At 47.3% G+C, this 24,769-nt stretch overlaps 15 protein-coding genes across 15 annotated transcripts; 10 read left to right on the top strand and 5 right to left on the bottom strand.

The window, feature by feature from the left end:
* Positions 1 to 369: 369 nt before the first annotated feature.
* EDB93DRAFT_1318137 (peroxisomal biogenesis factor) lies at positions 370 to 1,445 on the top strand (the record flags this gene model as incomplete). The annotated part of the gene is made up of 7 exons (XM_041454855.1): positions 370 to 456; positions 513 to 633; positions 681 to 823; positions 876 to 992; positions 1,050 to 1,159; positions 1,212 to 1,322; positions 1,379 to 1,445. The coding sequence occupies 7 exons, from the start codon at positions 370 to 372 to the stop codon at positions 1,443 to 1,445; spliced, it is 756 nt and encodes a 251-aa protein (XP_041313727.1).
* Positions 1,446 to 1,632: 187 nt separating this feature from the next.
* On the bottom strand, positions 1,633 to 1,865 carry EDB93DRAFT_1073946 (uncharacterized protein; the record flags this gene model as incomplete). Its single annotated transcript, XM_041445054.1, has 2 exons — positions 1,633 to 1,717; positions 1,777 to 1,865. Coding segments are annotated over 2 exons (174 nt in total), but the record flags the coding sequence as incomplete, so codon positions are not given.
* A 201-nt stretch (positions 1,866 to 2,066) lies between these two features.
* EDB93DRAFT_1112821 (uncharacterized protein) lies at positions 2,067 to 3,825 on the top strand. The gene is made up of 7 exons (XM_041448162.1): positions 2,067 to 2,372; positions 2,427 to 2,622; positions 2,677 to 2,833; positions 2,886 to 2,943; positions 2,999 to 3,270; positions 3,323 to 3,501; positions 3,561 to 3,825. The coding sequence occupies exons 1-7, from the start codon at positions 2,164 to 2,166 to the stop codon at positions 3,669 to 3,671; spliced, it is 1,182 nt and encodes a 393-aa protein (XP_041313725.1). The 5' UTR covers positions 2,067 to 2,163; the 3' UTR covers positions 3,672 to 3,825.
* A 216-nt stretch (positions 3,826 to 4,041) lies between these two features.
* EDB93DRAFT_1324475 (uncharacterized protein) lies at positions 4,042 to 4,606 on the top strand. The gene is made up of 3 exons (XM_041455011.1): positions 4,042 to 4,173; positions 4,260 to 4,357; positions 4,411 to 4,606. The coding sequence occupies exons 2-3, from the start codon at positions 4,267 to 4,269 to the stop codon at positions 4,554 to 4,556; spliced, it is 237 nt and encodes a 78-aa protein (XP_041313724.1). The 5' UTR covers positions 4,042 to 4,173; positions 4,260 to 4,266; the 3' UTR covers positions 4,557 to 4,606.
* EDB93DRAFT_32277 (glycosyltransferase family 8 protein) lies at positions 4,458 to 5,814 on the top strand. Its single transcript, XM_041456089.1, has 4 exons — positions 4,458 to 4,964; positions 5,016 to 5,040; positions 5,094 to 5,236; positions 5,288 to 5,814. Exons 1-4 carry the CDS (start codon positions 4,699 to 4,701, stop codon positions 5,778 to 5,780), a joined length of 927 nt encoding a protein of 308 aa, XP_041313723.1. The 5' UTR covers positions 4,458 to 4,698; the 3' UTR covers positions 5,781 to 5,814.
* Positions 5,815 to 7,388, bottom strand: EDB93DRAFT_32287 (peptidase M22 glycoprotease). The gene is made up of 8 exons (XM_041456090.1): positions 7,266 to 7,388; positions 6,962 to 7,216; positions 6,814 to 6,915; positions 6,544 to 6,763; positions 6,224 to 6,489; positions 6,096 to 6,171; positions 5,946 to 6,044; positions 5,815 to 5,888 (listed from the first exon to the last, which is right to left on the bottom strand). Exons 1-8 carry the CDS (start codon positions 7,303 to 7,305, stop codon positions 5,849 to 5,851), a joined length of 1,098 nt encoding a protein of 365 aa, XP_041313722.1. The 5' UTR covers positions 7,306 to 7,388; the 3' UTR covers positions 5,815 to 5,848.
* Positions 7,389 to 7,432: 44 nt separating this feature from the next.
* Positions 7,433 to 9,291, bottom strand: EDB93DRAFT_1112813 (uncharacterized protein). Its single transcript, XM_041448161.1, has 7 exons — positions 8,967 to 9,291; positions 8,873 to 8,917; positions 8,720 to 8,812; positions 8,569 to 8,664; positions 8,210 to 8,511; positions 7,879 to 8,149; positions 7,433 to 7,822 (listed from the first exon to the last, which is right to left on the bottom strand). The coding sequence occupies exons 1-7, from the start codon at positions 9,150 to 9,152 to the stop codon at positions 7,472 to 7,474; spliced, it is 1,344 nt and encodes a 447-aa protein (XP_041313721.1). The 5' UTR covers positions 9,153 to 9,291; the 3' UTR covers positions 7,433 to 7,471.
* EDB93DRAFT_1112811 (dihydrolipoamide acetyltransferase) lies at positions 9,292 to 11,165 on the bottom strand. The gene is made up of 6 exons (XM_041448160.1): positions 11,018 to 11,165; positions 10,828 to 10,970; positions 10,708 to 10,770; positions 9,984 to 10,651; positions 9,768 to 9,930; positions 9,292 to 9,716 (listed from the first exon to the last, which is right to left on the bottom strand). Exons 1-6 carry the CDS (start codon positions 11,052 to 11,054, stop codon positions 9,447 to 9,449), a joined length of 1,344 nt encoding a protein of 447 aa, XP_041313720.1. The 5' UTR covers positions 11,055 to 11,165; the 3' UTR covers positions 9,292 to 9,446.
* A 32-nt stretch (positions 11,166 to 11,197) lies between these two features.
* EDB93DRAFT_1112805 (uncharacterized protein) lies at positions 11,198 to 12,046 on the top strand. Its single transcript, XM_041448159.1, has 4 exons — positions 11,198 to 11,401; positions 11,454 to 11,696; positions 11,748 to 11,829; positions 11,881 to 12,046. The coding sequence occupies exons 1-4, from the start codon at positions 11,264 to 11,266 to the stop codon at positions 11,973 to 11,975; spliced, it is 558 nt and encodes a 185-aa protein (XP_041313719.1). The 5' UTR covers positions 11,198 to 11,263; the 3' UTR covers positions 11,976 to 12,046.
* On the top strand, positions 12,047 to 14,858 carry EDB93DRAFT_1318132 (uncharacterized protein). The gene is made up of 4 exons (XM_041454854.1): positions 12,047 to 12,232; positions 12,290 to 12,491; positions 12,549 to 12,834; positions 12,886 to 14,858. Exons 1-4 carry the CDS (start codon positions 12,156 to 12,158, stop codon positions 14,388 to 14,390), a joined length of 2,070 nt encoding a protein of 689 aa, XP_041313718.1. The 5' UTR covers positions 12,047 to 12,155; the 3' UTR covers positions 14,391 to 14,858.
* Positions 14,859 to 15,974: 1,116 nt separating this feature from the next.
* On the top strand, positions 15,975 to 17,775 carry EDB93DRAFT_1217317 (nuclear protein DGCR14). Its single transcript, XM_041451084.1, has 3 exons — positions 15,975 to 16,794; positions 16,849 to 17,062; positions 17,116 to 17,775. Exons 1-3 carry the CDS (start codon positions 16,030 to 16,032, stop codon positions 17,667 to 17,669), a joined length of 1,533 nt encoding a protein of 510 aa, XP_041313717.1. The 5' UTR covers positions 15,975 to 16,029; the 3' UTR covers positions 17,670 to 17,775.
* A 68-nt stretch (positions 17,776 to 17,843) lies between these two features.
* Positions 17,844 to 18,742, bottom strand: EDB93DRAFT_1237231 (N-terminal domain of NEFA-interacting nuclear protein NIP30-domain-containing protein; the record flags this gene model as incomplete). Its single annotated transcript, XM_041451397.1, has 5 exons — positions 17,844 to 18,289; positions 18,341 to 18,380; positions 18,430 to 18,447; positions 18,502 to 18,565; positions 18,621 to 18,742. 5 exons carry the CDS (start codon positions 18,740 to 18,742, stop codon positions 17,844 to 17,846), a joined length of 690 nt encoding a protein of 229 aa, XP_041313716.1.
* A 53-nt stretch (positions 18,743 to 18,795) lies between these two features.
* Positions 18,796 to 20,615, top strand: EDB93DRAFT_31739 (uncharacterized protein). Its single transcript, XM_041456062.1, has 4 exons — positions 18,796 to 19,098; positions 19,160 to 19,689; positions 19,742 to 19,851; positions 19,906 to 20,615. The coding sequence occupies exons 1-4, from the start codon at positions 18,972 to 18,974 to the stop codon at positions 20,396 to 20,398; spliced, it is 1,260 nt and encodes a 419-aa protein (XP_041313715.1). The 5' UTR covers positions 18,796 to 18,971; the 3' UTR covers positions 20,399 to 20,615.
* On the top strand, positions 20,604 to 22,488 carry EDB93DRAFT_1112791 (uncharacterized protein). The gene is made up of 8 exons (XM_041448158.1): positions 20,604 to 20,934; positions 20,986 to 21,020; positions 21,072 to 21,170; positions 21,223 to 21,280; positions 21,332 to 21,500; positions 21,558 to 21,636; positions 21,691 to 22,027; positions 22,077 to 22,488. Exons 1-8 carry the CDS (start codon positions 20,797 to 20,799, stop codon positions 22,356 to 22,358), a joined length of 1,197 nt encoding a protein of 398 aa, XP_041313714.1. The 5' UTR covers positions 20,604 to 20,796; the 3' UTR covers positions 22,359 to 22,488.
* Positions 22,489 to 22,510: 22 nt separating this feature from the next.
* On the top strand, positions 22,511 to 23,791 carry EDB93DRAFT_1112789 (ribosome biogenesis protein SLX9-domain-containing protein). The gene is made up of 8 exons (XM_041448157.1): positions 22,511 to 22,664; positions 22,713 to 22,835; positions 22,894 to 22,996; positions 23,047 to 23,117; positions 23,164 to 23,306; positions 23,361 to 23,513; positions 23,561 to 23,705; positions 23,769 to 23,791. Exons 1-6 carry the CDS (start codon positions 22,662 to 22,664, stop codon positions 23,488 to 23,490), a joined length of 573 nt encoding a protein of 190 aa, XP_041313713.1. The 5' UTR covers positions 22,511 to 22,661; the 3' UTR covers positions 23,491 to 23,513; positions 23,561 to 23,705; positions 23,769 to 23,791.
* The last annotated feature ends 978 nt before the right edge of the window (positions 23,792 to 24,769 follow it).

Below are 24,769 nucleotides of genomic sequence, written 5' to 3'. Positions count from 1 at the left end.
TCCGTATTTCTCTGCTTCAGCATGTGCCTATACGCCGGCATCGGATATCATCACTGCTACGTCCGAGTCTGGTCTGATAGCCGCTCAATAAACGCTTTGTTCGTACCTTTGACATCCTCGAAAGGAGACCTTCCATGGCTCCCCTTGTCTTGTCTTGTCTTGCTCTTGTGAAGTCTAATTCTGAAATCATATGCATAAGGACGTCGTCACCGGTATGCGAGATCGTCGGGTATACGAAAGTAGCCAACTTGAATCCACGTGATAATGGCATGCCAGGTCACCGTCTTCTCAGATCTCTGAAGTCTTCAAGTAGCATTCACCGCACACCTCCATCTTCTTGCAAGAATCTGTCATTTATTTTTCTCAGACATGGCTACAATTGCATCACAGGTCATTCTCCACCCTTATGTTTCTCAGTCCTTGAAATTTGGATCATTTAATGTCGGCCGGGATAAGGTATGATTTCATTGTTTGTAGGAGCGGAATACTTATCGGACCGTTTCATCCGCTAGCTCTACCGCACAGTTCAGTATTTTTCTCGGTTCCTCGCCTGGTTCCTCCTCTCTCGAGGCAACAAAGTTGAAGCTGCTCGATGGACAGCTCTCAAGAGTCACCTAGGGATTGTCCGTAAAGGTAAGGTTTGTCTGTGTGCCACATCATCGTGCTTGACATTTGTGCAGTCATGCGACTTGGGAAACCTGTCGAGCACCTCCAAGCCGCATTGCGTGCTGCTTCATCATCAGGTGAAGTTGGCGAACAAGTGGCCAGCATCGGTCGGCAGCTCGCCTACTTTGGGTATCTTACATATGACACAGCTCTGTGGGTAAGACAAGTGATCCATGAATAGTTTTATAACTTCACAAATAATTTGACAGGCGAACGCCGCAAAGTTTATTGTTCTCAAGCCTGGCACTGCCGAGAAGGTTACAAAGACATCCAACAGATTCTGGCTGGCTGGGATCTTATTCAGCATTACACATGGATTGCTGAAGGTGAGACTTATCATTCAGCTGGGATAATGGCTTTGAACTTCAATTTCCGTTTTCTAGGCCGGACGACTAGCTCACGACGCAAAGAAGTTACGTAACTCCCAGACTTGGGGAGAAAAGGACCTCGGCGATGAAGCTCAAAGAGAAGTCAGGCGACTCGCGCTTGAAAAGTACGTTGAATCCATCAGTACTACATCACTGATGACTCTAATATTCCCATAGCCTGCGTGCAGATACGCGCCACCAATTCATTATCGACCTTTTCGACATTTTGATACCCGCTTCCAACTTGGGTCTTGTCAATGTCAACGACGGGATTGTTGGCTTTGCTGGGTCAGTTTGGCAATGGTTTCTTTTACTATGCTCGGCTGATAGATTGTTTTGTTCAGTTTCATTTCATCTCTCATGGGTCTTCGTGCTCAATGGCTTACCATCAACAATGGAAAGAAAAGCTGAGATTCCCTGTAATGAAACGTGGTCTATACTATTGTCGGTACTTCTGCTAGTATTCAATGTTTCCTTGCCTAAGGGGACGCTGGTGTAGCGATATGACTTTGGATAGTGTATGATCATGGTGTGTACACCTGATGGCACGCCTTGCGGTTTTGAAGGCGAAAGACACTATCAAGACATCCTGTCATCTTCATAGTGTTGCTTGAGGCGTTTTCTGTTGGTCTCTTAATCGAAGATATTCCCTTCGGACATCGTCCATGGCTGTTTCACTTGTGCTGGAAAATACATTCACTCAATATACTGGACATTGTATTGCGAGTGCGGTTGGACTCACTATTGCAGCATACACTCCTGTAAGGCTTTGTACTTGTCCCTGCAAGCCCATGCAATAGACAGCGTACGTCCTGTTGCGCAATTGGCGAATTCTGAGTGACATGAAGCCGGTATAAGTGTTCTTGATCATGCTAGAATGCATGGTCAAACCTTTCACTATTGGATCACATTCCTGTAAAGCGCGCGCTTTCGTGGTTTTAAGGAGCGTGTCCTCCTCCCTTCTGGAAAGCGTGTTCATGAAAGCCCAATACTTGGGTGACTTAACAACTTTTGGATTTTGATCCCGAACGGCGAGCGGCCAAAATTGCCTTTTTTGTCGACGTGGGCTCGTCCCATTCCGATTCATTACATGACATGCGTGCACAATACTTAACTGTCCTCCATCACAATGTCAGCCAATTCGCTCCTCACAAACTCACTTCTACGCCCCCGTTCCAGTTGTCGACTTTTATCTCAAGTTCGGCACCTGGCAACACCATCAGCCTCGACGCCGAAGTCAAAATCCGGCTTCCGTGAAGCGCTGGTCTCTGGACCATCACTAGACGACTTCATCTCAGGAGAACCCATAGAGCATGTAGTACTTGGGAATACCCAAGGGTGCGAATGATTTTTCATGATTTTTCGGGAATAATGTTCATGCATCCACTACAGACCGCGGCTACCCAGCTTTCTAAAGACTAAGATACCCTCCGGAGCATCTTTTAACAAGATCAAGAAGGACTTAAGGGGGCTCGGTCTTCATACTGTATGTGAGGAAGCACGGTGTCCTAATATTGGTGACTGCTGGGGTGGAAAGGAAGGCGCGACTGCCGAGGAGGGCAAGAGGGCAGCAACGGCTACGATCATGGTGTGCTACATAATATTGGAATTACTGTCCATTGACTAATTCCACTCCTTTTAGTTGATGGGAGACACCTGTACTCGTGGCTGTAGATTCTGCTCTGTCAAGACTTCCCGCACCCCACCTCCATTGGATCCTCACGAGCCTGAGAATACAGCAGAGGCCATTAGTCGATGGGGGCTCGGATACATCGTTCTCACAAGTGTTGACAGAGACGGTGCGTTGACTACAAACATGACCACATCACAGGTCTATAATTATCCTTGCAGATCTTGTAGATGGTGGTGCACATCACTTCGCAGAGACTATCATGAAGATTAAGCAAAAGTACGCTACATAGTGACTTCGTTTGCGCTGCTCACCAACAGGATACTTGAAACAGGGCGCCTCAGATTCTTGTGGAAGCATTAACAGGAGATTTTGCGGGCAATTTGGAACATGTTTCTCTCGTGGCAAAGTCTGGTCTAGACGTCTACGCGCATAATATCGAGACTGTGGAAGAGTTGACTCCATTTGTGCGCGACCGCCGTGCAACTTTCCGGCAGAGTCTGAAGGTGCTTGAACACGCGAAGAAGGAAGGTGTCCGCGTCACCAAGACAAGTATCATGCTTGGTGTCGGCGAGACAGAAGAGCAGGTCATGGATGCTTTACGAGGTAAGCTGAAGCGTGTTCGTGTCAAGATTATAATTGCTGAGTCCTCGTTCAGAGCTTCGCAAAATTAATGTTGATGTTGTGACCTTTGGGCAATATATGAGGCCCACGAAGCGACACATGAAGGTTGACCGATACGTAGAACCTTCCGAGTTTGACCGATGGAAGCAAATTGCTGATGACATGGGCTTCGCCTATGTGGCTAGTGGTCCTCTTGTCCGCAGTAGTTACAAGGTCAGCCATTTATTAATTATTTTTCGTTGCGGACGATTCTTCTTACACATGGTTGCTAGGCTGGCGAATACTTTATAGAGAATATGTTGAAAGGAAAGGCCACAGAGAACAGGGTGAAGAATATCGTTACGCAAGAAGCGTCGTCGACAAGTCATACCCAGACAACATAAACGTATAATATTGTCTTATTATTTACTCTATCTAATCCACGAGCGGATCCCGTTTACTGCCATTTCCTGAATGATGTGATCCGACCGTTGTCAGTATATATATAAACACCTAAGCTTGAGGATTATCCGGCATGTTTTATGTCCAAGTGAGAAGAATACCGAATAAGATATAAGGATAGTCACTATCTCTTATCTGGAATCCTACGTGGTCAAACGTGCACTGCGGTCATGCTAAGAAATCTACAGAAATGTATTTGAGGCGTACGATTATGTACTAAATCCTACACGCCGAGGGGAAAAGGAGTAAATAAGGTACAAAAAGGAGCTCGGTAATTTCCTAATTTAAATGTCAAACTCTAAACAACTAGAGGTTCGTCCACCGCTATCGACAGCCCCAATCAACATAGTAAGCGAGCCCATGTAGTTCACGAGCCATTCTTGCCTCGTTTTCTGCGGGATTCATCAAAAGCTTCTGTCAATCGAACTCGCTGAGGTTATCAAGGTTAATATGCATGCTGACCCCTCGCAAATAAACTCATCCGGAAATTTCGACTTCTGACATCACGTTCTCGGACGCACGCTATGAAGTTCATGGATGACACTACGCGAACGATTATCTGCAACGTCAAGGATCCTGTACGGGAGGAAGATATCATTGCACTTCTGGACAGCGAGCATGACACTCGGTAGGTTTCAATTTTGGCGTGTCGTGCACTCAACTGAGTGCTTTCTATGATAGCTTCTTGCACTACATTTAGATATTATCCTTGCGACAGTCTTACTTTATCGTTGCCCATGTACACGAAACATATGTTGGATATTTGTGCGAAAACTCCTTTTCGCCTGGTGCAGATCGATATAGAATGGATTATCAGAAGATTGTAATTAAGTAGGGCCGTAACCTCCGATTGTCCGATCTTTCAGTAGTATTTTTGAGCTTTGATCAATCGATTGAAGTACTCAGACTGCCGCTTTATCCTGTCTTTGTCGCTCGCTTCCATCCCTTACCCCAGTAACATCGATCGTGATGGCTAGAAGGGCAGCTTATGTGACTCTACTCACAGCAACCAGTTATTTACCTGGCGTTCTGGTGCTCGAATCGACCCTTAGATCTGTGGCATCTGCATTCCCTCTTGTTGTCATGGTCACTCCTACACTACCCCAGGATGCCCGGAGTGTCCTAGAGCGAAGGGGCATTTCCGTGAGGCCCGTCGAATCGCTGCGCCCTCCAGAGGGAAAACATTCACTTTCAACCCATGACGCAAGGTTCGCTGATACATGGACGAAGCTGAGGTGCGTGCAAATCAGCTATGAAGCTGACGGACTACTTATTGCGATATAAAGGGCATTTGAATTGAAAGAATATGAAGTATTTGGTTCAGATTTTGCAGCGCTCATGACTTACATGTACTTTGAGAATAGCGTATCGTCCTTATGGATGCCGATATGATCGTGATGCGCAATATGGACGAGTTATTTGACATTGATCTCCCAAACGACTGGATAGCTGCTGCGCATGTGTGTGCATGTAATCCACGCAAGCTGCCCCACTATCCTGCTGATTGGTATGCCATTTGATATTTTACCATTATAATAGCTCATATCTAGTCTTCCAGGGTCCCTGAGAACTGCGCATATACTCCATTGGCTCACCCCTCTGGTTTGACTGCTTCAGTGATCATTACGGAAGCAAGCCCACGTCCGCACACTCAGCTGAACTCCGGCATCGTGGTTCTCAACCCTTCTCTGGCTCTTGCAGAAACTGTCCGCAATCACCTTTATACTTCACCTCTGGTGTCAACTTGGTCATTCCCAGACCAAGATCTCTTGTCAGATTTATTTAGGGGAAAGTGGAAACCTTTGCCATGGTGTTACAATGCGCTCAAGACATTGATGTTAATTCACAAACCGCTGTGGAGAGACGAAGAGATCAGATGTCTTCACTACATTTTGGCTGACAAGCCTTGGCAGGCCAGGGTATCTGAAGATGATACAGGAGAGTACGCAAAGAGTCACAGGTGGTGGTGGCAGAGACTAGAGCAGCTCAGTCAAGACATGAAAGGAGAACCTGAGGACTGGAAGCTTGTGCTGGCGAACATTGCACAATAATAATACAGACAGGTCCTGACGATATTTTAATTGTAGAATAGGTATAGAATAGGTAGGCATCCAAGCGTTCAAGGTCGCCATGCAACATGCACTTCGTCAGTCCGGAATCTTGAATACAAAATATTATTTTTTTGCAAGACCACTCCATAGTGTTGAGGCACTAACCTTTGCGTACAGGTGCTCTTTGCAAGAGGTGTCTGAAATCCCATGCGATAGCTCAGTAGACCAGCCTGAGCGATCATGATGCCGTTATCAATGCAGAAACTGCGAGTTCGTGAATAAGAAAACTATATCATCAGTGCTTCAAAAACTAACCGCTCATCGGTCGCAAACACCGATCCACCTCGCTCTTGTGCCATGATGCCCATCATTTCTTGCAGTCGTTCATTACCTTAAGATGGATCAATCAGGTTGGCCATAACGAGTTAGAACAAATATCTTACAGCCAACTCCTCCAACAATAAGCACCTCTCTGCTCCCAATGTGAGCCATCGCTCGTTCCGTAATTTCAACAAGCATGGAAAACACCGTTTCTTGAAGGGAGAAACAGAGATCCGCGGGTCTGATAATATCTTCTGACTCTTCGCAAGGTTCGTCTTGAGCCCGATACCGACGGTCAGATGTGTAGGCTTCGATCGAAGTCAGTATGCCAGACAGGCTGACGTCCATCCCCTTGGTTGTGTAAGGTAATGGGACGAGTCGTTTCCCCCTGAGTGGACGCCAGGTCAATCGAAATACCATGAACAGACATAAAGTAAAATACTTCTTCGCCTCTTGTTCGATGTTATACCCTGGACTTGGGTCGTTGCTTAGGTTTATCACTCTGGCAAATCTGTCAAGGCAGTTTCCAACAGCTATATCGAGTGTTTCTCCAAAGATCCGGTAGCATTGTCGTGAATATGCGATGACTTGTGTGTTGCCACCAGACACATATAGTACCACTGGATTCTGAGCTCCAGTGACTTGCCGTCCCATTTCAATATCTATTTCACAAAATCAGTGGAAGTTGCACACCGTGATTGGATATACATACGTCCAACACAATGATTGACACCAACGAGGGGCTTCTCGTACAACAATGAGAGGGTGCGAGCGACTAGAGCGACAGACTGTAAAGGTGCACCCATACCGGGGCCTGGAGGAACATTTAAACATGAGACTTCATGAGGGATTTAGCTAACCTTTGGTATAACATATACAGTCGAGGTCGTGCATCGTAATATTTGCTTTTGAAACTGCCTCTTTAATCACTGTTAATGCCCATTTTCGATGGTGCTGAGCCGTATCTCGAGGAAGAAATCCCTCCCCAGGAGGTGTGATGTAAGTGTGCCTAATGTTAGAGAGCACTTCTGTCGATCCATCGACAGCATGTTTGATGACTCCTGCGCCGAGTTTGTTAGCTGACCCCTCTAGTCCTAGTGCGATATACGCCCTGCCTGGCGAAGTCTGTGAGTGTTGTTCGTTACGAAATACTTTAATCTCAACTTGGATTCTTGAGCGGAGACTCGCGACGACGGCCTGGCATTGTTCAAGATGTCTGTCTAGTTCTCGCACTTCAACGTTTGGTAAAAGCACAGTCACAGGAAAATGAAATCGAAGCTATGATACAAAGTTATTAGGCCTTGTGGACTAGAGTATGTAGTGGTCGGAGTCGTCGATTGAATCCATCATGATGCGAATTATGTAAGTATCTACCCTCTCAATCGTTTCTCAGGCCTGATCATTTTGTATTCAGAAGAGTCGCTGTCAGAGTCCATGGAAGACTCGTCAACCTTGACGGTCTCGATGCAGCGGCGTTTTTGTGATGAGCGCGTGACGGGATATTCCTGTTGAATGGAACATTGAGATGACGAGGGGGTCATGTTGTTCTGTCTCATTTTTCGCGCCTTCAGTTTATTGTAGAGGTCTTCCTTAAAGTCAAGACATGTCAATTTGACGCAAGGAGCACGAAGTTCACCACGCTCATAAGCAGCGCTTATGCCCTCGATGGAACGTGAGTCTTTTGCTTTTCGTTGTGTAGTTTCACAGTACTTGGATCGAACCTGATGGGCCAAAATCAAGGGATGACTCGGATGTCTTCGAGGTTAATTATACTTACTTTTTGCGGGAGCGTCAACCATTCTTCAACAGTCAAGGGTTCAACACGATGGGCCTGATACCGGCCCATAAGTCTGTAGTTGGTTTTCGCAACTCCAACGAAGAGTTCATGCACCTCCGGCTGAACGAAGTAATGAATCTCCTCCCCTAAGCCAACAAACATATACCCAGCCATGCCAGGGCTTGTTGGACACCAAGGATTTTCCCACAAGTTCGGGCAAAGATAGCTTGTAATACCAAATTTTAGTGCTAGCGACTTTGGCGTTGCGATGCTGAAGAGTTCATTAGCTGACGGCATCAAAGTTGATCACACACAAAAGTGGACAGCCTACTTTGAAATGAGAGCTTGCGACCCTCCCCCGATGTGGGATGTTATGAAGGGTCTTGTGAAACATACAGTTCCACCATCCGGAAGGTCAGGAATTAGTTGTGGCACGTTTTCGATAGTTTGTTTTCGAAGAAGCGGTAACTGAGAGGGAGGGTTTACTGCGATAATATCCGCCATCATATCCTGTTCTTCTTTGACGTTTCGGTTGCGAGATGGCCCAGCTGTCGAAGGCCCCCGTACGACTGGTAATTTGGTGTCATTGGGCGTGCTACGGGGAGTTGGGAGAGGATTTGTGTTTACGCCAATCTGGATGGAGTGTTAGTTGATGTGGCATGATAATATATTAAATGAAAATGGTCCTACATCCACGCGTACAATCTGTGCAGCTGCTTGAAGCTCACGCGCCAAAGCTTTTTTTTCTTCATCTAATTTCCGAAGCTGTTGCTCCAGTGTATTAGCCTGAAAAACAAATGTCAGGCCACGTCAGGTCAATGACTGTTAGTTTCGAAATCACCCTCTTCTGCTGCGTAGTAACATCCATCTTGGACGCATCTAATGATCTGTTTAACACATCGCGATCTTTCGTTGCAAGCTGTAATGCTGCATTCTAACAACGCGTCAGTACATAGAGTATTCTAGCAATCACATCAATATGCATTCGACATACTGTGTTTTTCATCTCAAGCTCGAATTTCGCGTTTCTGCCACGAAGCTGTAGGTGATTAGACGAGGGGAACGTCAAAAACATCGCGTCTACGTACTTCATCATTCTCAAATTTCCTCGATGCATTCAGCCGGTCGTGCTCGGTCAGTTTCTTTTCTAGATTTGTGACTTGCTCGCGCAGGGCGGCAGCTTCCTTTTTCGCCTCGACCAGTTGCCCCAGAGTTTCGATGAGATATTCGTTCAACTTTTTCAAGTTACTATCGTGCGCCATCCCAGCATCCATGATCCTTCGCGATCAGTTGTTGGGAGGACAAATGATGCGGCGAGTTAGCAAGTCGTCGCGAAGAGTTCAGGCCTCAGGGGGTGTACTGAATCCTGATTGTAGTACTTCAGCTCCGCGAAAGAATGAGTCGGACATAGGTCTGGAACACTCATAGGGGATATATAAACTCCGCACTTGCCAAAAGGCTTTATGTTTGTTGAAAGCAAATCAACAAAAAAATAACGTGTGCATGAGATAAATGTAATCTAGTCTAGAAACAATGGGTGGACCTCAAAGACCGAAAACACTATACTTTTAGAGCATGAATGTGAGGGGATTCTCAAGGTAACCTTTGAACGCGGTCATCCAGCGAGCGCCCACGGCACCATCCACCGTCCGGTGGTCCGAGCTCAGTGTTGCCTTCATCATGTTCACGGTCTTGAAACCACGCTCCTCCTCAGGAGCTGGCACGATTGTTGGCTTCGTGGTACCAACGGCAAGAATGCACGATTGGGGAGGGTTGATGATGGCAGTGAAGTGTTCGATATCGTACATGCCAAGGTTAGACACTGTGAACGTGCCACCCTATCGAAACAATGAATTGCATTCAAATCAGCATGAAATTACCTCACTCACCTGATATTCTTGAGGAGTGAGTTTGCCATCCCGAGCCTTTTTGGCGAGAGCTTTCGCTTCACTAGAGATAGTTGCCAATCCTTTTGAACCGACATCTTTCACAATGGGTGTAATCAGACCAGTTGGAGTTGCAACAGCAACTGAGATATCGGCCTTCTTGTACCTAAAGGCAAGGTAAGTTAAACCTGATAAATTTATATTCGCGGAAGTACATACTGTCGGATGACCTCTCCAAGCCATGCCGAGTTGGCCTCTGGTACGTCATTTAATGCGCATGCAACCGCCTTGAGAATGAAGTCGTTGACGCTGAGCTTAGCGGCTTTGTCTTTCTCGCCGAGCGTCTTGTTAAAGACCTCCCGGAGCTTCATCGTCTTGTCCATGTTAATCTGGACGGTAAGGTAATAATGGGGCAGCTCTTGCTTGGATTGGGTGAGACGTGAGCCAATGACGCGACGCATGTTGGTAACTGGGGTATCCGTATATTCCGGAAGGGAAGCAGCAGGTGCCGAAGAAGTGGCAACGGATGCTGAGGCTGTTGCCGCGGGTGGTTGATACTTCTCAATGTCCTCTCGGATGATACGTCCCTCAGGACCAGTGCCTTTGACTTGGGCCAATGGTATGCCACGTTCCAAAGCGATCTTCTTCGCAATGGGGGATGCAAATATCCGTTCGCCCTTGGCAAGCTCAGGCTTGGCCTGGGATGCAGTAGGCTTGGGGGCCTCCTCGGCTTTTGCAGGCTCAGGTGTGCTTTCCTTCTTGGGCGCGGAAGGGGGCGCGGCCAAAGGCTCAGCAGCCAATTGAGCTGCACCTGCCAGGTCATCGCCTTCTTCAGCCATGATGGCGATAGGCGAGCCGACAGCGACGTTTTTCGAACCATCCGGAGCCTAAATGTGCACAAGGCAATGAGAGGATAAAAGCTTTGAGCTTTAAGCTGACGTACGATAATCTTAGCAAGAATACCGTCGTCCTGAGCCTCCACGTCGATGGTAGCCTTGTCCGTTTCCTGTAAACTGACATGAGGAACGGAATAGAAGCAAGAACAAGGGTTAGGTAAACGCACAATCTCGAGAAGCACGTCACCAGCGGTGAATGTTTCACCCTCCGCCTTTTTCCAGGAGGCGATACCACCCTCGGTCATTGTAGGACTCATGGCAGGCATGGAGAACTTGGTGAGGGCATGTCTCCGTGCAGACATGTGCATCTCTATGAATGATGTTAGTTGTGAGCAGCATGAAGAATAAGAATCATACGCCGTGAAAGGACGCGAGCGATAGAAGAGGAGGCCATTGTTGCTGAAGGGGCAAAAGCGCAATTCCTCGAGAGCGGAAGTATAGTTAGAGTGGGCTGAGATTTTTGAAGTATGTTGTCACAGCCAAATAGCAACAAATCCGATCGAACGACGCGAGTTAACTTAATTAATCCTTGGTCTCCCGATTTTTCCCTTGTACATCGTTCCACGGCAGCTGCTCGCTTTCGGTCTCATCAATTGTTTTCCCATGGCATCCGATATTTTACTCCCAGGTCAACCAGTATCCCTCCCTCGTGGCCCAGTACCAAAACTTGGAGGAGGTTTATACTTAAAGGATGGACAAGTTAGAGCAAGCCTAGTTGGTGTCGCACAATACGAAGGATCTGTTGGTCAATTCTCTTGACGATCAAATCATACTCGATTTTCAATGTGTGTAGACCCTGGCAATATCTCGTGTACGATCACACCCACCGGCAGAAAATTCAGTCGTACTAGGGACAGTCACCCGCCTGTCGCCCTTGCAGGCGATGGTATCCATTTCAGTTGTTGATGGTGTCCCTCTACCGGCTGGTGAAGAATTCAATGGTGTTATACGCACTCAAGATGTTAGAGCTACCGAAAAAGACAAGGTAAAGATCAGCGACTGTTTTCGTGGGGGAGATGTCGTCAAGGGTGTAGTGGTGAGTTGATACAGTCAACACGGTGATTAATGATTTGCTCAATTATTACAGATTTCTCTTGGTGATGCTCGCAGTTACTACATCACTACTGCACGGAACGACCTCGGTGTCATTTTTGCTACCAGTGAAGCTGGTAGGAGTTCTCGCTTCCATGGTGTACGAAATCTAACCGATCATCATCTAGGGGCATCGATGGATCCTGTTTCATGGCAAGAGATGAGGTGTCCTAAGACAGGACGAATAGAAAAGCGCAAGTGCGCGAAACCTGAGACTTTGTAAATTAGGTCATTGAATTATGTAATCAAAGTGTGGCACCGAGTCAACCAAATGTCACATAGCAGAAGTGCACAAGTCAAGAACCAAATTGCAAGCATTTCTCCTGTTTCCACCAATTTTCCTTTCTCCTTTGATACCTAGTGGTTGTGTTTCTAGGTTGTACTTTATTTCTTTACAGGGCTCATGACGGCCGTTCTGTCTCCTACAGATGCCCTACGCAGAGATCCAATAATGGCCTCCTTAGAAGACAACCAGTTAGAGTACTCATACCCTTCTTGCCACACTCAATCTAGTTTTCTAACGATATTCTCAAACAGTTACTCCTCCACGGACTGGAAAGCGAAGTATAATGAGGTCGCCGATATGCTAGCAGAGACTCGCGCCGAACTCGACGAATTTCACACTTCTAGTAAAGAGCTTGAGGAGGAGTTGATCAAGGAAATAGACCGTACAGAGAAGGCACAACAGGATCTCAAAGTCAAGGTCGCAAAGACAGAATTAGATCGAGACGAATGGAAGGTATTTCTCCACGCGTCTTCTGTTGAAACCAGTTTCGCTGACCAACCCTTCATAAAGTCCAAATTTATATCGCTACAGACCACACACAATACAACCACTACCTCCCTGCAACGAGAGTTAGATACGCTCAGGCAGGAGTCTCAGAAATTGAAGGTCAGATTGCGCGACCTGGAGTTGGGCAACGATGACCTCGAGAGAAATGAGCGCGTGGTCGCGTCAAGTCTGGCGGATATAGAGGCAAGATATTCCAAGGCGCTGGAGGAAAAGATATTGCTCGAGCACGAACTCCTTGACAAGGCTAATTTGGAAGAAGAACTACAACGTGTCAAGGACGAGCTACGAGGTGCGTCGTCTTGGACTGCATGGGGTTAGAACACTCACACTTTCCTGCTAGACTCATCTGTAGAAATTTCTATCCTCAAGAATCAGCTAACAGCTGCTCGTTCTAGGGCACCGAGCATTTTGACCGAAACCTCTAGTTCCACTACCGCTTCATCACTGTTCCCTCCTCTTTCGACGGCTTCATCGGATGATAATCTGCTTAGTACTCCGCCGCCGCCAGATCTTGAACTCTCCGATCTTTCTTCCAACGAGAAATCCTCTATTCCTACCCCTACTCGCCCCCCTTCTACCGCTGCCAGCTCAAATTATGGACAGTCCGTCCTACTTCAGCGCGCAGGTTTCCAGCTGAGCAAACATAACCCTAATACTTCCTCGCCTTCATCAATGACCCGTTCGACCACCCTTCCAACCCTTGCTACTTCACGCAATTCCCCTCGGGCTCCTGCCCTCGTCCCACGACCTGCCGCTGCTACTGCCAGTTCTAGCATATCCAACATCACCGCCATACCCATGATGGCATCCAGAAGCAAGGGTGTTCAAATGGTTTCCGAAATGCGTGCTCGTGTCAGGAATCTAGAACAGAAGATTCATACACGTGTTCCTCGCCTGCGGATGGGCAGTAATGCTGGGCGGCAGGGAGTGACAATATCCACGATGCCCTCCACATCCACTATATCCTCTACATTGTCATCCAAGAGTACCTTTATACGTTCTGTAATACCAGACAACAAACTTGGCAAACCGACTCCACAGCGGCTTGGCGTAGATACTGTTTTGGCGAGCGGTGCGACCACTCCCAACCATGATAATTCAGGATGGGTTCTCATTATGGACGATACTACTCCCTCTCCAAATAAGGATGCCGAGAAGGAACACAGACGCTCATCCAGTCCCTCACCCCCCAGCGCTTTTCGTGGTGGAGTCCCTTCGTCAGCATCATCTCCTATTTTTTCGAAGCCCAATCAATTTGCCCAAAGCACAATGACTCATAGTCGTCGACCTCAATCACGCCTCTCCGGAGCAAGCCTCAGCACGACTGCAACTATGAGTTCCATCCCTACTCCTTCATCTCGTCCCGCAACCCCTACTTTCCTTCCCATTCCGATCTCTCGCCCAGGAGTCACTGGTTACAAGAAATCCACCGGGCCAGGGACTGGTCTGCACGGCGGTCCATATGGTCAACCGAAACGTTCCTCCATAGGTTCCAGCAATGCTGGGTCACCTACCCCTTCATCAGATTCAGAATTCCGTCCTCGTGAACGACCGTTTTCATACAACGGGAAAGTCCAGAAGGACTTAAAATCGCCATCACAACTCCCTTTGTCGCATTCCAATGTGACAGTTCGGGCATCCTCTAGAATTCCATCCTCTGCTAGTAGTGCCTCTATATTATCACAGAGCAGGATTGGTCGACCTGCGGTTATCACTGGTGCGCGGAAGAGTGGCGGATTAGAGCTTCCTGGTCAGGACTCTGGTATTTTACTGGAACCTGACAAGAAACCTCGGGGCAGGTCTGGGAGCAACGTGCTCAATTTTGGACGTGGCGGTGCTTCTTGACTTTTCTTTTGAATATCTCAATCTTCGTCTGTGACATGCTATGCTGACTTTGGAGTGGCGCATCGTTTAGACTACGCATTTCGCATTTTAGGTCTCGAGGACCATCACTCCATGCCCACTCGTTTTTACGAACTATTCTGCAGGGTATACCTGCTGATCCATGCCTCATATGACATTCATGACAGAACACAGCGAACGAATACCCATTTACCAGCGACACTTCGTGCTTTTGTCTTCACTTCCGCTGGTACCATGATACATTACTTGTTTATTTCTGCAGCCGATCTGTGCTCGTATTTTCTTTCTTTCCATCTGTCATTTTATTTTTCTCAGCGGAATCGTGTGAATTATTCCTAATGATCATTTACGTAACCACAATCTAAACTCTCCATATGCCCTTTCAGAACGCCCACTGTACAGCAGAGAAAAATTGACGGTGCGGCAATTTTGCCTGTATGTGATTGCTTCAAACAGATTGCCCGGGTGCACGACTTTCAAGGTGTGGAGTATGAAAAGGCCTGGTGGCAGTGCGAAAATGCGCGAACTCTATGTAATACAAGAAGCGGACCAATTACCGACTAAGCTGAGGTGAGTCCGAATCATCTGAGCTGCTTTAAGCAAGTTCCAATCCATCCAACCCATCAGGCTTACTTACGACTACAACGATCTCCTTCTCACTGTCGACATACCCACAAAGAGCCATTTAACCATCTCAAAAAAATGCCTTACCTTAGCCATCGCCAGCCTTCCTTATGATTGTACGATCATCTATCCCAGCACCCATAACTACAACCTGCACATCCCAGGAAGATCAGTGACTCCGGATATGACGATCACCTTAACGCGCACTCTCCAAATGATGAAAACACCACGTGTTTTCATCGTTTGGAGAGTGCACGTTAAGTGAGAATAGAACACTGTCCCAAACTCAAATTCATCTCAGTTCATTCTACAGACTTTAGTGCCCACCCCCCCAAACATGGCCGCCGTCACCACTATGCTGGAACGAGGGTTGAGGAGGATGAGAGACTCAATGGTTAAGTTGACGCGCGAGCTCGTGAGCGATGCGAATTGCTCTGAGCTAGAAGGCGCCAACATCGCAATTCCCATCGATTGGAGCCTTGGTGTCTCGCCATTTTCAGCACTATGAACATCACTGCCCATCAACGTTATGCGACTTGGTTTGAAGGTAATAAGCGAGTGGAGGAGCTACAACAGCCAGCGGCGACTCGTACTCGGTGAACGCATCCCATACTACTTTCTCGGTCGTGACAGTCGTGTTAAACTGCCATTCACGGGTGACATTTTCATGTCGTCAGGGCTTGTGCCTCGTTGTACAGATGAACACAGTTGGTAGCGGAGACACTATGAAACAGGTTAGAAACATGAATGAGAGTTTGCGCATATCTTCATTGGAGGATACAGAACATGGGCCGCTATGAATTTATTTCAGCATGGAGTACAGTTCCCTTGAATAGATACTCACTGATGCCTTGATCCTGGCCATGATGTTGAAACATTTTCACGATAACCTCGTGTTCCTCACTGGGAGACGTGTGACATAATAGTGTGACGAAGCGCCGTGGACAATCTAGTAAAGTTCATTCGCCTGGGTACTGCCACACTCTTCCCCTGCACAATGTCTACCCCCGGTCCATCTCGCTCGCTAAATTCCCAACAAGTCCTCGAAGAAGATGAGTACACAGCAGCCTTGTCTCACATCATAGCAAGAGACTTTTTCCCTTCTCTCGTACATCTTGACGCGACCAACGAATACCTTGATGCTGTATCATCGAGAGACCCCCACTTAATCAATGCATCTGTGCGTAAACTACAAGAAGTTAACAATACCCCCGCCACCTACCGCAGAGGACCGTGGCAGACGCCATCCGCGACGCCTTACGGTGCTGGTCCATCGGAGACACCGCTACGTACTCCATACGGGGAGCCAGTTGCGAAACGTCAGCGGTATAGTACAGACATAAGTCTAGACAACTTCCAGGCACGGTACACCTCGGAAGACAACGCTAGCTTTACGCAGATTATGGATGAGGAGAACCGGAAGAGGAAAGAGAGGTGGGGCTGGGCATGGGAGGCACAGAAGAGAGTCGAGGATCAGAGGGATAGGATGCTCGAGGCGAGGGAGAAGATGATGATAGAGCCTGCCCAAGCACCAGGTGTGAGAGAGAAGTTTGTGATCGAAGCCCCTACTATCGCAGGACTCATCACGCAAAGTGGAGAGTCATCGACGGAATCAGAAGGTCAAGGTCAAGATGCGAAGGACAACGATAAAGGAAAGGAGGTGGCTATCCTTCATGAAGCAGTTGAGGAGGGCGAGCCTATGGACGTTATGGCTCCAAGGAAAGATACTCGTCCAGCTGGCGTTGATGGCTGGAATTTCAAGGTGTGTTGGGCTCAGACGAGATTGTCATTTCATGGCTGAGGTGCTGAATACCAGGCCCGTAATTCTCTCATGTTCTCCCCTGACGCCGACATGTCTCCGTACCACCCACGTACATCGAAAGCTAAAGCAAGCGATGATCTCGGTATCATAAAGCATTTGAATACACGTCTACCAGAACAGGATGAAGGAGATTCTCAGTCACGAGCTGCATCTGCCCCTCCAAGTCCCACTCGCAGTCGAATTGATGCCGCCATTACTGGAACGCCATGTAAGCTCCATTCCGCGTTGATCGTTCTGTTTTTCTTCTAATCACCCTCCTAGATCGACCGCGATCCCCTACCAATGAATTTTCGCTTGTACCCAGCCTGCCCTCACCTACCGCTGCTGAACTAGGCCCTTCTGCCGTTAATCAGCTCATGACATGGGGGACCCTAAATGCAACTCCACGGATATTATCAAAGTCCGATGATCCAGCAGAAGCCTTGCCACTGCCAAGCACACCTTTCCATATTGCTGCGCCGTCGAGTCGCGAAGCATTATCTCACAGATTATCCGCACATGCTTCAAAAAGCCTTCGCGCGAAAGCTGTCCTACTTGGGGGGCCGACCTCAATCATCGGACGCACACCAGCCCGAGGAGGTTCCTCAAAGTCAGGTTCTATGGGCCCTCCAGGCTGGACTCCACGGAGAGCTGACGCACCTGGCAATCTGACACCTGCAGCAAAAAGATTATTGGATAGAACTACGATGGGTACTGCAGCAGCGAGAAGGGCAGAAGCGATGGGGCGAATGTCTGGCTGGGGAACGAGACAGACTGGGGAAAGGGATCTCAACCATGTACGGTGGACACCGACACCGACAGCTCGGGGAGGATGAGACCTGGCTCGCGGAGAAGACAGATGAGTATGTATTATGTATGCTTCCGGTGTTATATTTAGAGGACAGTGGAATGTCAAGACTGGGCAGCGTGTTATTGAATTAGATGATACTACAGTGAACAAATCCACGATGACAACTACAGGAATGTCAGAAGATGGAATTATGGTGGTGTCATGATCCGGAGATCTTGCGACGTTTTGTGACTGGTGGTGCATCCTCATCGATGTTCTTACTAGATTCCTTCGCCTTCGATTCGCTGGGTGTTGGAGCATGAGACTTTGGTCTCTTCTTCACTACGACACCCTTCAATGATTTCTTGACATCTTTCTTGGACGTCACTACGGGAGCTTTAGGCTTCTCCGGAGTATCATCACTCTGTTTTCGTGGTTGCGTCACAGGCTGTGTAGGCTTGTTGAGGTCATTTTCCCTAGCTGCAACAGCTCTTTGTGGATCCTCAATGTCAGCGACGGAAAAATAATGAACGGAGGCATACTTTCTGAAATCTGAAAGCTCCTCGCCGTCCTGTGCTTTGCGGAGGCGTTCTTCTTCGGCCTGCTTTTCTCTGATAGAATCTAGAAACATGATCTCATCCTCTTCTAGTGCTCGAAATTGATTTGCTACAAGTGGGCAAGTCAAGATTACCATGAAAATATATCATTCCGACTTGCCTAACTTCGTTTTCTCCTCCCATTCTTCCTGCTTTGCAGCCTAACCAACCTATTAATCCACAAACTGAAGAGTAGCTGTGGTAACGTACCCTGTTCGCGGCTAATTTCTATTCGCGGGTCGATTTCAAGCGAACACAGCAGGCAAAAGCAGTGTCACTCACCTCTGCTAGACTTCGACCATCGAAAGAATCTTCCACAGGCTGCGGCGGAGGAACCTGTCCGAGCCTAGTATAGTTCAGTTTTATGTGTCATTGTACTTCGATGAGTATCTGCTGCGCACCTGGCATATGCTGCTTTCCACTGTTCGTCTCTGCGGGCCTTGGCCTCCTCTAGGTCATTTTGAGAAATGAATCTTGAGCCGACAGCGCCGCTGGCTGACACTGAGGGCAAACCGTCTTCCATGTGTTAGATAATTGAATGACTCATTGAACAGAGTTTGGTGCGACCATGGCCGGCATCTCGGCACTTGATCAATATTTGCACTTCTACATTTACCAAAATCTGTGTATAGACAGCACAGCGGCGGATGGCCTGAACAACAATAACCGACCAGCGTTCAATATAATCTGCACTAGCTGGTCCCGGGCCCTAAGCCTCATTTTTTTCTGCTTTTTTTTTTTTATCTTTGCCCATGTCTCTATCAGCTGCCAGTACTCGAAAACCTCCATCGATCCCGTCAAATAGCAGTCTTGCAGCATCAGTCCGGAGTCATGCACTTGCAGTACCTTCAGCGGCAAGAACAGTCATTACTGCACCACGTATGAACTTCTAAATGTTAATCGAGCGGTGTCACTTACTTTGTCCTCCACTTTTCCATAGCTTGGGCGCAAGACGAACCTCCTTCTCCCACAGATGATGACTATCATGAACATGACCAGAGACCATCCGACCTCGCCGCTTCTCGTTCGTCATTGGGAGGATCAAATGGAATTTGGTCCGAGCAGCAATCACCGTGGGGGACGTTCGCACGTTCTCGAGAACCTCAGGGAGAGCCATCGAGTCAAGCGGCTGGCAAGATAGGTGCTGCCTACCAAAATCGACCACCTTTATCATCGTACTTCAATCCCCAGTCGCACAATGAGTCCGAATTTCAGACGGTCTCCCCAGCGGAGAAGGGTGCTGTGCATTTTCATGCCGAGTCCTCCGCGCCTTTCACTTTACCTTGCAATAAAACACCTGGTTGGGACACGCCATGGGAACCAACACGCAATTTCCCTACAAATGATTGTTCCAATCTTGGGGTGACTGGAGATCACTCAGATAATGAGTCAGGAGACAGGTCTAACTCTGGGATATCTAGAAAGAAGCGTTTTAGAACTTTCATTCTTACGAATATATATGTGCCACTGGTGAGTGCAATGCTATCTATTCACTTTTTTTGTGTATAAATCTGCGATCTAGCTTTTTAGATTCATCAATATAACATTTACAGCTGCGGCCCTTGCGGTGGCTATCAGGATACGTATCGTTGAATTGCACGATAGTATCATGGGAATCGTAGGAAGTTCTCCGTACGTCACTTCGCAGCTTGATAAGTGATAAATTGATGAACACATATTTACCAGAACCTTGGTGATAATATTTGCACCTCTGACTTTGGTTCATGTTATGGTGGCGATATATGCAAGTTTCTCCACCTTGATTTCTCATCACCATCTTATTCCATTACAGCTCGAATATTTCGGTCGCCCCATGGGATTATGGCGAACATCTGCCAAACTTGCACATACCCTCCTCGAAGTTTGTTTCATCTGTGCATGGTCCGCGGCGTTTTCTCTCTGTTTCGACAATTTCTTCACTTCTCTTATTCCCTGTGCCTCGGCAAGAAGCATTGCATGGTATGACGAACTCAGTCGGCCAGAGCTAACACTTCCGAACCTTGGACGAAATGAGGGTGGAGTGGGAGATACGCTGTGTGACTATCAACTTGCATTGATTTGCCTGGTTGGAGTTGGCCTTGTCACGTATTGCATCAACATTGTCATCAGCCTCTTCAGGATTTTTGAGAAAGTCAAGTCGTATGCTGGCTTTCGCCCTACAATACCCGGGCCATTTTAGCGCTTTACGCGGCACGTATACTGTTCTATCCTAGTTTATACCACATGGATCCATTATTTTCATGCTACACTGCGTATATTTCTTCATTATCACGGACTATTAACATTTTAGGCGCTTCAGCGTGGTGTATTATCTACATACCTGTCCTCATCCACGTGTACCATTAAAATGGAACAACTCGTTCTAGAGTAGCATTAAAGACCAGATCATTGAATTGGTAAATCTAGTTCAGTGATTTATTGCAGAGTGCTAAGTGCCACTGGTACTGACATTCAATCTGTCTTCTCTCAATATTCACACGGGCACACATGTCACATGCGGCGTACCCACCTTCATCGCATAAAGTACGCATGCTCATCCAGTGCTAGTCTTGTTTCATTGGTCACCCTTTGATTCAGATGACCACCGTGTCCAACTCTGGCAGCGAGCCCTCAGGAGGCGCTCTTAGGAACGCTAACACCAAGAATTACATTGTCGGCCTCGGCCTCCTCTTCGTGGTTGTCCTATTATGGACTGCGTCCAGTTTTTTGACGCAAGTAAGCACACGAGCACACTTCCAGGCAGTGATGTACACTAATAGCCTAAAGGACATGTATGACGACGGGTACCAGAAGCCATTCCTGTAAGAGCGATTCCTATTTTTATGGTTGGATTAATACTTACCGTGACGCAGGATAACATACACCAACACCGCGTCATTTGTCGTTTACTTGCTGCCATATATCACACGAAGATTATGGGCTGATCGATGGGGTTCACCCAAGTCCGCAAGGTAACTTTAAACGGTGTCACCTATTCTTATTGCTAATCTATACTGACGTCAGGTCAACCATGGCTTATCAGCCGTTGGAGCAAGAGCTTGATATCGATGCTGAGCCTGCAGTAATTACACTTTCTATCGCACTTGGATAGGACCCTTCTGACCATCTCTAGGTGGAGCTAATAGCTCCAATTGATCAGGTCGATGGACCACTCACCGTGAAGGAGACCGCAAGGTTGGCACTCGGATTCTGCTTCCTGTGGTTTATTGCGAACTGGGCTTTGAATGCTGCTCTGGCATACACCAGCGTTGCAAGCTCTACAATTTTGTCTGGCACGAGTGGTGAGTGTGTTGTACTATTGTCTTTCAACAACTCTACTTATATGACATCCCTGGAAGGTATATTCACTCTTGCCGTTGGACGTATGTTCCGCGTGGAAACCCTAACATTGGTCAAGATTGGAGCTGTGCTTACTGCGTATGTGGTTATTTTCTTCTTCATGTATGATTCGGCTCACGGGCTTGTGACAAGCTTTGTTGGTGTGATCCTTGTTGCTATATCTGACGGGTCTCTCGATGGCCAGCCAGATGGAATAGGGCCATCAATAATTTACAAGGTTGCTGCCTCATTGCCAGTTTTGGGAGACTTCTTGGCTTTGATGTCGGCTATATTTTATGCTCTCTATGTCGTCTTCCTCAAGGTTCAGATTAGGGAAGAGTCGAGAATTGACATGCAACTATTCTTTGGGTTTGTGGGATTTTTCAACATAGTCCTATCCTGGCCCGTGGGTGTCATTCTGCATCTGGTTGGAATGGAGCGCTTTGAGATACCTTCTACTCATAATGCTGTCGTTATTATTTTGTTGAATGTGAGTTTCCATCGTCTACGTCTCAATCTTGGGAGTTTACATGTTTTAGATGCTTATCACCTTATCGAGCGACTACCTATACGTCATTGCGATGCTAAAGACCACACCTTTAGTGGTGACAGTCGGTCTCGGTCTCACCATTCCGGTCGCGGTCATCGGGGACTCCTTCCTTGGGAAGCCTGCCGCAGCGCGAGTACTGGCAGGCGCCCTGCTGGTTGTCATAGCCTTCGTTGCAGTCGGCGTCGAGAACGCAAAGCCAAACGAGGGCAGTGACCTCCTTTCTGAGGATTTCGTGGACGACACTCGTGCCCGGGTTCGGCTTGAGCAGTAATATCTTATTGAGTGCCAAACTGCGGGGCGAGGTTCATGTAAAGTTCATTTTTGGTTACTATCGACTGTACTACTTAGATTAGATCCAAACTTAGAGAGCACTAAATGTATAATTTTGGTTTTCGAGACTCCGGGTAAACCGATACAAAAACCGCCAATATCGCTACATTAAAATTATGAAGTGGTTTCGACGTCGCTCATGCACATGGTCAAGCAGCGACCTATCTGTTTACACTTGTTAGGATCAGAAGCTTTTTGCATCTTACGTCATGTACTGGACATTGGATGAGTCGAATCTATCAAGATGGTGGGCAATGAACCTCATTGTTACACATTTCACTAATATCCACTATAGCCTAGAGAGCGCAGAAAACGTATTTCAGTCCATGAAACCTCCGCTAAGCTCGCCCGGCGACAATTTGCAGTGCAAGATAATGCGGTTGAAGCGGTCGAAATAGGTGCAGCCGGAGAGACTTCAGTGTGTTTATGACAAGATTTTAAAATCTACTCTTATGCTTAATCTCGACGCTTATCAGGGGCAAGTAATATTGCAAGAAATGTCCACAGCAGCTACTGAGCCTCGTCATTCAATAAAGAAGAAGGAGAAACAACAGCTTAAGCACGAAGCTTTCATTGAAAGTACGCTCTATATTCGTAATAATCGCTCCTCTTCTCATCCTGTATTCTAGAGCTGAAATATAAAACATCCCGGTACTCGAAAGTGCAGAGACGCCGGTTCAATAGACGGCAACGAGAACAAGTAGGCGGCGGACTTGATGCCATTGGCGCAGTTCTTTCCGCTATAGATATGGGTGGACTCGCCAGAACAAGGTAGTCCAGCGGCCGAGGAGACAAAGGATGCTCGCCCTCACAAAGTTCAACAAAAAACGCTTCAGATTGGGGAGGGCAAGGGAATACCGCTCAGCAAGAACCAACGAAAACGTGCTTTGTGAGTCCATACAATTTCTTCACTTTTGTCTGTTCGTGTTAATCCGCTTTTCAGGGAACTTGAGAAACTTCGACAGCCATTGATACTCTCAAACCCACTGTACTCGTCGAACCCATTTCAAACGATCCGCACTCACGCGCAGAATACACTCGTGAAGCGTGCTGATGTCCCAAATGCGCAATAACCTCAATGTATGATAATATAAATGTACGAGAGCTTGCTACTACATTCATGACTATACCCGATATTCTGAGACCTGCACGGTGATGTGACCACTGGTATAATCCCGACATCCCCGATTTTCACCATCCAGTGACATATCTGCTTCTTCATGGGGAAGTCATGCCGCGCATTGATCGGGAACCTGGAAGCGTATGGATATGAATTTGGATGATTCACGTGAGTGTGCCCATTCGAACCCATTTACATATCAGCATTCATTTCAGTCGCATGCACACTCAGGACGTGCGCATCCGATTTCAAATAAAAAAAGTGCGCGATATAAGCGCTGACTTGTATATCTTTCGACAGTGCCAAGCAGTATTGTATGCTGTGTTATGACACAAGGTTTCAAGTGTGATCGTTTGGGAAGGTTTGGGATATATCACCACTGATGACTGTGTCAGTGGTGCTATAAGAAGCATTTGTATTGATGAAAAGGAACGTAAGCATCTTAGGCTACATGTACCTGGTGAGCATGAGTCGATCTCCTTTTATTCTGTGCCTAGGCTCCATGGAGAGTACTATTTCATTTTTTGTTGCTTTGGAATTCCCAACGGCACAATCTCAGATATATCAAGATTGAGTCAGTACCTTTTTCCCGTGTCTCCAAGCCGGAGGTATTGCGCGCGTTCATTGTCGTTGTGATCCGGGTCCCATATTTGTTTGATCCGCGCTAAAACACCGCAGCGCATGTGCTACATCATACTTCAGGATTCTGCATTCGTTTAATGTGACGGAGATACGATACGGCTAGCTGTTTTTTTGGTGATCGCGCCTTTATTCCGTAGGTCGGCGTTATTTCCGATTTGCAAACTGTCAGTGGTTGAGTGATTGATGACTTTCATCCAGACTGTTTAGCCACATCTGTAATTCCAGGTGACTGCAACTCCGTCTCTGTATCGAAAATGGCCCTGACCTGCGTCTAGGTCTGCACTATCTTGATATGCATCGTCGTCTTGCTCGCTACTCGCTTGTTATCCCAGACCTGTCATGTTATTCCTGAACGTGGCAGTACGGAGAACTTGTGATCTTGCAGAAATTGACAGCGAAGCCGCTTGCTGATTGAAGCAGATCTCGTACATAATGCTCAGCGGGCACGTTCTGCAGAAAGGAAGTTGACATTGACGTTTTGCCCTCGCCTACCGATGGCATGGTCTACCTCTTGCTTCTGCTCCCGTCATTCCGCGAACGTCTCGTACGTAAAGTCCAAGTTATTCCCTTTTACGCCAAATGTACGTTCA

The sequence above is a fragment of the Suillus bovinus genome (genome assembly GCF_016758785.1).
Source record: "Suillus bovinus strain UH-Sbo-P2 chromosome Unknown EDB93scaffold_1, whole genome shotgun sequence".
Classification (NCBI taxonomy): domain Eukaryota; kingdom Fungi; phylum Basidiomycota; class Agaricomycetes; order Boletales; family Suillaceae; genus Suillus; species Suillus bovinus.
The sequence above is the reverse complement of the archived record's forward strand: the minus strand, read 5'-3'. Positions and strand labels throughout refer to the sequence as shown.

What these genes read in the sequence shown, in the direction of transcription:
- EDB93DRAFT_1318132 (XM_041454854.1), top strand. Translation starts at nt 12,156, where the DNA reads ATGACGGCCGTTCTGTCTCCTACAGATGCCCTACGCAGAGATCCAATA. An exon ending in TTAGAAGACAACCAGTTAGA is followed by an intron (nt 12,233 to 12,289) that starts GTACTCATACCC and finishes ATTCTCAAACAG; the next exon opens with TTACTCCTCCACGGACTGGA. An exon ending in TGTCAAGGACGAGCTACGAG is followed by an intron (nt 12,835 to 12,885) that starts GTGCGTCGTCTT and finishes CTTTCCTGCTAG; the next exon opens with ACTCATCTGTAGAAATTTCT.
- EDB93DRAFT_1217317 (XM_041451084.1), top strand. Translation starts at nt 16,030, where the DNA reads ATGTCTACCCCCGGTCCATCTCGCTCGCTAAATTCCCAACAAGTCCTC. An exon ending in TTGATGGCTGGAATTTCAAG is followed by an intron (nt 16,795 to 16,848) that starts GTGTGTTGGGCT and finishes GCTGAATACCAG; the next exon opens with GCCCGTAATTCTCTCATGTT. An exon ending in CGCCATTACTGGAACGCCAT is followed by an intron (nt 17,063 to 17,115) that starts GTAAGCTCCATT and finishes TCACCCTCCTAG; the next exon opens with ATCGACCGCGATCCCCTACC.
- EDB93DRAFT_31739 (XM_041456062.1), top strand. Translation starts at nt 18,972, where the DNA reads ATGTCTCTATCAGCTGCCAGTACTCGAAAACCTCCATCGATCCCGTCA. An exon ending in AACAGTCATTACTGCACCAC is followed by an intron (nt 19,099 to 19,159) that starts GTATGAACTTCT and finishes ACTTTTCCATAG; the next exon opens with CTTGGGCGCAAGACGAACCT. An exon ending in CGAATATATATGTGCCACTG is followed by an intron (nt 19,690 to 19,741) that starts GTGAGTGCAATG and finishes TCTGCGATCTAG; the next exon opens with CTTTTTAGATTCATCAATAT.
- EDB93DRAFT_1112791 (XM_041448158.1), top strand. Translation starts at nt 20,797, where the DNA reads ATGACCACCGTGTCCAACTCTGGCAGCGAGCCCTCAGGAGGCGCTCTT. An exon ending in CGTCCAGTTTTTTGACGCAA is followed by an intron (nt 20,935 to 20,985) that starts GTAAGCACACGA and finishes AATAGCCTAAAG; the next exon opens with GACATGTATGACGACGGGTA. An exon ending in GGGTACCAGAAGCCATTCCT is followed by an intron (nt 21,021 to 21,071) that starts GTAAGAGCGATT and finishes ACCGTGACGCAG; the next exon opens with GATAACATACACCAACACCG.
- EDB93DRAFT_1112805 (XM_041448159.1), top strand. Translation starts at nt 11,264, where the DNA reads ATGGCATCCGATATTTTACTCCCAGGTCAACCAGTATCCCTCCCTCGT. An exon ending in TCGCACAATACGAAGGATCT is followed by an intron (nt 11,402 to 11,453) that starts GTTGGTCAATTC and finishes CAATGTGTGTAG; the next exon opens with ACCCTGGCAATATCTCGTGT. An exon ending in ATGTCGTCAAGGGTGTAGTG is followed by an intron (nt 11,697 to 11,747) that starts GTGAGTTGATAC and finishes CAATTATTACAG; the next exon opens with ATTTCTCTTGGTGATGCTCG.
- EDB93DRAFT_1324475 (XM_041455011.1), top strand. Translation starts at nt 4,267, where the DNA reads ATGACACTACGCGAACGATTATCTGCAACGTCAAGGATCCTGTACGGG. An exon ending in GACAGCGAGCATGACACTCG is followed by an intron (nt 4,358 to 4,410) that starts GTAGGTTTCAAT and finishes TTTCTATGATAG; the next exon opens with CTTCTTGCACTACATTTAGA.
- EDB93DRAFT_32277 (XM_041456089.1), top strand. Translation starts at nt 4,699, where the DNA reads ATGGCTAGAAGGGCAGCTTATGTGACTCTACTCACAGCAACCAGTTAT. An exon ending in GATACATGGACGAAGCTGAG is followed by an intron (nt 4,965 to 5,015) that starts GTGCGTGCAAAT and finishes TGCGATATAAAG; the next exon opens with GGCATTTGAATTGAAAGAAT. An exon ending in CCCCACTATCCTGCTGATTG is followed by an intron (nt 5,237 to 5,287) that starts GTATGCCATTTG and finishes CTAGTCTTCCAG; the next exon opens with GGTCCCTGAGAACTGCGCAT.
- EDB93DRAFT_1112821 (XM_041448162.1), top strand. Translation starts at nt 2,164, where the DNA reads ATGTCAGCCAATTCGCTCCTCACAAACTCACTTCTACGCCCCCGTTCC. An exon ending in GTACTTGGGAATACCCAAGG is followed by an intron (nt 2,373 to 2,426) that starts GTGCGAATGATT and finishes CATCCACTACAG; the next exon opens with ACCGCGGCTACCCAGCTTTC. An exon ending in TTGTCCGCAGTAGTTACAAG is followed by an intron (nt 3,502 to 3,560) that starts GTCAGCCATTTA and finishes CATGGTTGCTAG; the next exon opens with GCTGGCGAATACTTTATAGA.
- EDB93DRAFT_1112811 (XM_041448160.1), bottom strand. Translation starts at nt 11,054, where the DNA reads ATGGCCTCCTCTTCTATCGCTCGCGTCCTTTCACGGC. An exon ending in CGCTCGCGTCCTTTCACGGC is followed by an intron (nt 10,971 to 11,017) that starts GTATGATTCTTA and finishes CATCATTCATAG; the next exon opens with AGATGCACATGTCTGCACGG. An exon ending in TCACTCCTCAAGAATATCAG is followed by an intron (nt 9,717 to 9,767) that starts GTGAGTGAGGTA and finishes TTGTTTCGATAG; the next exon opens with GGTGGCACGTTCACAGTGTC.
- EDB93DRAFT_1112789 (XM_041448157.1), top strand. An exon ending in GTGCAGCCGGAGAGACTTCA is followed by an intron (nt 22,836 to 22,893) that starts GTGTGTTTATGA and finishes GACGCTTATCAG; the next exon opens with GGGCAAGTAATATTGCAAGA. An exon ending in ATAGACGGCAACGAGAACAA is followed by an intron (nt 23,118 to 23,163) that starts GTAGGCGGCGGA and finishes TTTCCGCTATAG; the next exon opens with ATATGGGTGGACTCGCCAGA.
- EDB93DRAFT_1112813 (XM_041448161.1), bottom strand. Translation starts at nt 9,152, where the DNA reads ATGGATGCTGGGATGGCGCACGATAGTAACTTGAAAAAGTTGAACGAA. An exon ending in CACAGATTGTACGCGTGGAT is followed by an intron (nt 8,512 to 8,568) that starts GTAGGACCATTT and finishes CACTCCATCCAG; the next exon opens with ATTGGCGTAAACACAAATCC. An exon ending in TCGCAAGCTCTCATTTCAAA is followed by an intron (nt 8,150 to 8,209) that starts GTAGGCTGTCCA and finishes TGAACTCTTCAG; the next exon opens with CATCGCAACGCCAAAGTCGC.
- EDB93DRAFT_32287 (XM_041456090.1), bottom strand. Translation starts at nt 7,305, where the DNA reads ATGCCAGGCCGTCGTCGCGAGTCTCCGCTCAAGAATCCAA. An exon ending in GTCTCCGCTCAAGAATCCAA is followed by an intron (nt 7,217 to 7,265) that starts GTTGAGATTAAA and finishes AGACTTCGCCAG; the next exon opens with GCAGGGCGTATATCGCACTA. An exon ending in CTGTATATGTTATACCAAAG is followed by an intron (nt 6,916 to 6,961) that starts GTTAGCTAAATC and finishes ATGTTCCTCCAG; the next exon opens with GCCCCGGTATGGGTGCACCT.